The sequence below is a fragment of the Tympanuchus pallidicinctus genome, unplaced genomic scaffold (genome assembly GCF_026119805.1).
Source record: "Tympanuchus pallidicinctus isolate F22 unplaced genomic scaffold, pur_lepc_1.0 scaffold21, whole genome shotgun sequence".
Lineage (NCBI taxonomy): Eukaryota > Metazoa > Chordata > Aves > Galliformes > Phasianidae > Tympanuchus > Tympanuchus pallidicinctus.
This window is the reverse complement of record NW_026294733.1, coordinates 5,700,649-5,706,660: the sequence shown is the minus strand read 5'-3', so window position 1 is coordinate 5,706,660 and position 6,012 is coordinate 5,700,649. Positions and strand designations below refer to the sequence as shown.

At 37.6% G+C, this 6,012-nt stretch overlaps 1 protein-coding gene across 3 annotated transcripts in view; it reads right to left on the bottom strand.

Annotated features, from left to right (window-relative positions):
• The window catches only part of FABP6 (fatty acid binding protein 6), a 38,444-nt gene that overhangs the window by 318 nt on the left and 32,114 nt on the right, over positions 1-6,012 (bottom strand). Inside the window, exons 3-5 of one of the 3 annotated variants that reach the window (XM_052684993.1) lie at positions 4,384-4,488; positions 3,361-3,536; positions 743-832 (exon numbers count right to left, since the gene is read on the bottom strand). In XM_052684993.1, coding sequence (XP_052540953.1) covers positions 743-832; positions 3,361-3,536; positions 4,384-4,450 — 333 coding nt within the window. In that variant the 5' untranslated portion in view covers positions 4,451-4,488. Of the gene's footprint in view, positions 1-652; positions 833-3,360; positions 3,537-4,383; positions 4,489-6,012 lie in introns of those variants that run through there. The other 2 variants (XM_052684992.1, XM_052684991.1) reach the window with 2 other exon arrangements.

Sequence of the window (6,012 nt, the reverse complement as noted above, 5' to 3'; positions counted from 1 at the left end):
TAGACTTGGCTATCACCAACACCAAGTTGGTATCAGGATTTTAGACAGTTGTTCTCCAAAAGCAATAACTGAGTAACAACATCACTTTATTTTTTATTGTAAGTTACTATTACTCAAAGTTAAAATATGCAGACATATGTAGCTGACACAGAGAGAAGCCACAAATCAAGAAGCCTTTTGAGAGTCAAATCAAGATTTACCACTGCCATGTGACTTCAATGATAAAATAGGACACTATTCATAATATAAGCTCTTCCAACATTTTTGTTCTAGGAGTAAGACTGAAAAATAGACTAGGGTCCAACAGAAATGCTGTGAGGAGTTATAACATATTGACATCTTAAAAAATAAAGTCAATGACATTTTGTACAAACAAACATAGTTCAAGTAGCAGGTGAAAAACTTTACATATTATTTTCTATTCTGTAAGCATATGCTTATTGACTGAATATAGTCAATAAAAAAACAGCAACTCAGGAATACCTCAAGCTGAACACTCCAGTCTATTACAGTTATGAAACTGTGTGTCTGTGTATATGATACAAGACACAATATATAACTAAAAGTTTATTCCATTAATTTTGGATTAGAATTTTAAGAGATTATCTAGAAAGGAGAAAGTTAATAAACTGTTCTGCATTGCTTATTTGGATGTATTTTTCTGAACTCAAAACTTTAATAATAATAATAATAATAAGACTTGCAGTCCTAAACAAAATAGTCTGGACACTTGAGAACTCACCTCTACAAGCTTTCCTCCAGAAATCTCTACAGTATGACGATAGTTGGGAAATTCAGCTACTATTTTTCCACCTTCCATTTTAACAGTTGCCTGTAACAGACAGAGGTTTAATGGTCTCTGAGCTTACTGGCATTTCTATTATCAGTTATGCTACATACATCATGTTTGAAGTTTTTCCTTTAAAGGAAGAAAAATTTGTCTATTACATTCACAGATTCTTCAATAAGACTAAAATCTTTGTGCTTTAGTTCCTAAATGTAAATATTCACAATTTAAATAGAAAAATGTTCAACTAACAATACCTCTAAGTTTCATACTTACAAATAAGGCATGGACATTATTCATCCATAGCTCTAAAAATGGTCTTATTACAGACTATATTCTCAGTCATCAACACTTTGTGTGGTTCTTTTGTTTTGACAGTTGTATGGTAACTGTTGAGTCAGGCTGAACCACTGATTGAGCACCCAGGGAAAGAACCAGGTCAGCCCTGGGAGCACAGGTGAAGGCAATTCAGCTGTGTGACTGGAAGGGCTGCAGCCTGGCTGCACCTCTCTTAGACCTCTTTTTAAAAGAGGGCTGACTGCCACTGGGGAAGGTTGGAGATCCCTCCCTTGTGGAGTCTTTCCTGCAAGCCAAGATCTTCAGAGACAGGTGAGCACTTTTTCTTTGTAAAACCATTCCATTTTCTCTAGTGCCTTTGCTTCTGGACTCCTGTATCCATCCTTCCACCATGTTGACCTTTCTGACTGTAACAACAGTGAACTAAAAAGTGTAATTGTAGGAGTTACTTTTAAAGTGCTGTTCTCAGATTGTAAACAGCTGGCTGCAAACAGCAGAAAAGTGACTGTGAGCTAGTGATATCAATTCTTCACTCTAGATCCTAAGTTTCACAACTTCAACTGTGCTAGAGTTCACCGAGATCAAGTATGGATGAACTGACTGTACAGTTTGCAGTCACACCTTCATACTATGATCTGTGCCAGCTGCTTTGTGTTCTATAAATTCCTGAGAAGAGGAAATGGAGAGAGGTTCCAGTCTCTTCTCCCTGGTAACCAATTAAAGAAAACAGGGAAAAGCACATGGCTGCATCAGCCAGAGGTTCAGACAGAATGTCAGGAAAAATTTCTGTAGTGTGAGCAGTCAAACATTGACACAGGTTTCCCAGAGGGGTGGTTGATGTCTCATGGCTCTCTGCTCGAGAGGCATTTGGACAGTGCCCTCAACAACATGCATTAACTTTTGGTTAGCCCTGGTCAGGCCATTGGAGTAGATGATCTTTGAAAGTCTCTTCCAAGTGGACTATCATTCTCACAGCTATTTCTGCATGGAAGAATTATGCAGGACACTAATCTAAGATCGCAAGTTCTGCAGCAGTTCAGCTGACTGCCAAAACCAGCTCTGTAGAACTAGCTACACAACTGGATGACAAAATGAGTCTTGTTTACCTAGGAAGTCAACCTACTATGCAGTAGTAATAGATGGATGAGTTAATCATACCTAGAAGGGAAAAAAACTGCAAAATGAAAAATGGGCTGTTTTTGTTTTTTTTTTAACTAGATACAAGGAAACAGTCTTACTAATTTGGGTACTGTTTAGTGACTGCTAAAAGGCAGGGGTTTCACTGCTGAGAGTCGTTTATACTGCCTCTGGCTTTAGATACTTAGCAGGATTTGGACTGCTGAAGATCCTAAGGCCAAAAGAAAGGCAGTATTTGTAATACTTCAAAACTGTAAAATAGACTAAGTAGAACTACATTTTGTTCCATACGTTAGGCTTCAAAAAGGTTTCTCACAACCAAAGACAAATGTTCTTTTTCTCCCCTGTATAATTAGAATGGTATGACTGAAAAAGCGTTCCAGAAATCATGCAATGTTATTGCTATTATTTTGTCAGAGCTGCTCAATGCAATTGATCATTTTCCTATCTCTTCAATATAAAGCATTTATCTATTAATCTGTTGTAGGGTTAATGCTGAATTTAGTCATCTGAAACTATCCGTTAAAATAGGTGAGAAATGAATAAGGTATTAAAGCAACCATTTTATGTAGATATCAAAATTTTGTCCAGGTCAGGTGCAGATCAGGTTGTACAACCTTATCTCTAGAGACTGCTCCAGTTGCAAGCGGATCTGTGCTTCCAATATCAAGAATGGTACACAGAGATTTATTTACATTCACTTTACATAGTCCTTACGTAGTTTAAGGCAGCTTCAAAGACTGAACACTACAGTCAGGCTAAGGACCACAGCACTGCTGTCAGGGTGTGCTTCCTTTGTATGGTGCTGGACAACAAGGACAGCTGGGAGCCAGCTCATTACAGTTTTAATGGGCACTAAGATTGCTTGAGTCATGACAAGAGTAGATGCTCTTCACTTTTTCATCATTCTTTACTAGTTAATAGTTTTGAAGCTCCAGCCCTCATCAAAATGCAGTTCTAGATTTAGATATTTTGCTAGGACAACAAGAAACAGGGAAAAAATACATATGATGTCCAGGCTATGATAGATGAATTAACAGGTTAAGGGAGATGTACCCGAGTCATATTTGATTTTCACTCTATATTGAAAAACAACAACAACCAAGACTGCACAGAACTCAAGGGCTAAGTTAATATACCTTGAACTTTCTACCACCCATTGTCTCCATGTCTGCTTCCTTGTCTATAGTGAATGAATTAGTTGTGGTGTGTCCTCCTGGGAAATGCTGAGACCAGGTGAAATCATTTCCATTCTGCACCACCTCGGTGACTATTTTGCAATTCCTTCCCAGTTCGATCTTGTCAGCGGGGAGACCTTAATAAATAGAAAAATACAGTTTATCAAATCAAATGTCTTATCAGCTGCATTTGAAGTAAAGCATGCTACTGGGATGTTTGTTCTCAGACATTGATGTCTGAGTATCTGATTTGTGTTTTTGTTTCTTTATTTAAATTAGTGATACAAAGAAAAATACAAGGCAATCAATGCATTTGCTAAAATTATAGGTTTTGGTCTTGATTTCTTTTCCCTTAGGAATGATATATAATAAAGGTGCAGGTAGAAGGAATATATGTCTGCATCTCTCTACTTAGGCTACACATGCAGATACATGGAATTTCATGTGAATGAATTTCTGCCTCTGCCATACAGCTGTGCATACCTACTTACTATTTGCATTTGCTTTTTAAACAAAGGAATACAAGAACTGAATTTATGCACACAGATCATAGTGTTCCTAAGGGATTTCCCAGGAGTGATCTCAGACACAGGCTTACACAGTTTTTCTGAAATGCTTCAAAGAAACCTGGTCCAGTATAAGACTGACAAGTATTTTTCATACTTAAAATTTACACTTTCACTAATGAATACCCAGGACAGAAAAAAATTGTTCTAATTGTCATTATACTGCAAATGTCTTTGCCCTTCATTCTGCTGCCACTGAAAAGGAATAACAACTTCTGTACAACAGGACTATTTCCTGCAGATAACAGAGCTTCTTGTTCTTAATAAGAATGAGAACTGATTCTCCTTGCTGAAGTGTGGAGCACTCCAACCAGTTCTATCTCCTGTTGATCTCAACACATTTTCAATAAATTGCTTTATTTAAACAAGTATTTCTAGCTAATTTAAAACCTTTAAGGCTCACCCAAGACATACTTACCAATCTTCTTCACAAACTCATCATAGTTCTCATCACTTTCGAATTCGTATTTGCCTGTGAATGCCATGTTGCCCTGCAGATGTGGCTGCTAGAGGAGAATAGCTGCTGGAACAAAGAAGAATGGGTAAGTGCAGCTGGCCTGAGGACCTGTTTTTATAAGCCAGACAAGCAGTTCAGCCCACCTGTAGTCACACCCCTTGGAAATGCACTTTTATGATCTAAGTGAGTCATTAACACGGATGCTATTGACCTATATGAAAATGAAGATCATAATTCAATAAAAGATCCTGAATTGATCTGGAGATCAGCAGAAATCAAGGGCAAAAGATAGATGTCAGGTTTTGTGCATATTTAAAGAAAGTGATGCATATTCACTTTAAATATCCGATTGATTTTGCAGGGACAGTGAAATAATGGTAAAATAAGTTATGATAAACAGAGAGAAAATACCTTCAAAGCAGTGTCCTTAGATCACAACCCTGCTGTATTTGGAAGCATATCTTGTATTAGTTAACACATGAACATAGGAAACAAGCTGCACAGATTCCTAAGTAATTCTGCTCAGACACAATTCTGTGTAAATTACTCCAGTTCCACATCCTTCCTTATCCCCTCATGGAAAAAAAGAATTGTGAAACATATTACATTACTTGGATATAAAGTACATTGGATGTGTTGATAGATGGCACCATGTTCCTGTATCTTTTTTAACATCAGAAAACAAATAGTGCTTGATATTGCATAGTGAATGTTTGCACAAAGCACAAATGTTTTAGAAACATATACTTACTTGGGAAATGCAGAATTAGAGTTCTGATTTGTGTAAGATGCTCAAAGTCAGAGTTTATTGGGTAATTTAGAATGCATACAGGAGCAGGGTAGGAAATCCCAGCTGCTGTGCATTGGCATTGCTCCACAGACCAATGACACAGACCAACAATCTGAACAAAAACCTTCTAAGGATTTATGTGCTAACAGTGTGATAGCATTGGAAGACACAAGGTACCTGAGGTTTGAATAGAAAAACATCTCCTGTCTTAGGAAAATCTTTGCAGTTCTGAAACTTTTCCTTACAGAGGCAAAGTGAGAGGATACAGAACAATACATTGGCCAGTGGGTTAAAAGGCTGAATCAGGTGCAAAGGGCACTTTTAATTGAAAAGAATCTTATGACTGTGGACTAGAAGAGATCTTGCCTTGTGTTTATTGCTTGGAAACTTATATTTCTGTTTTTCTCCCCCACCTACTTCCTCTTCTGAGGTCTGAGAGAGTAACTTATAAACTTTAGTACAGAGGTGTGTTTTTTGAAATTGACAACAATCCTTTCAAAACTATTTGTTTTGGCGTGCGCTCTTCGTGGGAAATCAGTTTTCTTGAACAGATGCAGAAAGTGAACAAAAGGGAAACATAAAAAAATCATGGTCAATTTGTAAAATAAAAACGGAACAAATGTCCTCAGAATTATTGCCTTCCCACCCCTAACCCGTCACTCCCCCCACGTTCACTCAGCTTTAAATCGTACCACGCTGTGCAGCGGCTGACTGTATTGTGCTGGAGTTCGTGACACCACAAAAGCCATACCATCTGCTGTCTGCTTGCAATTAAAAGGATGTCTCCCCACTTGAAATAG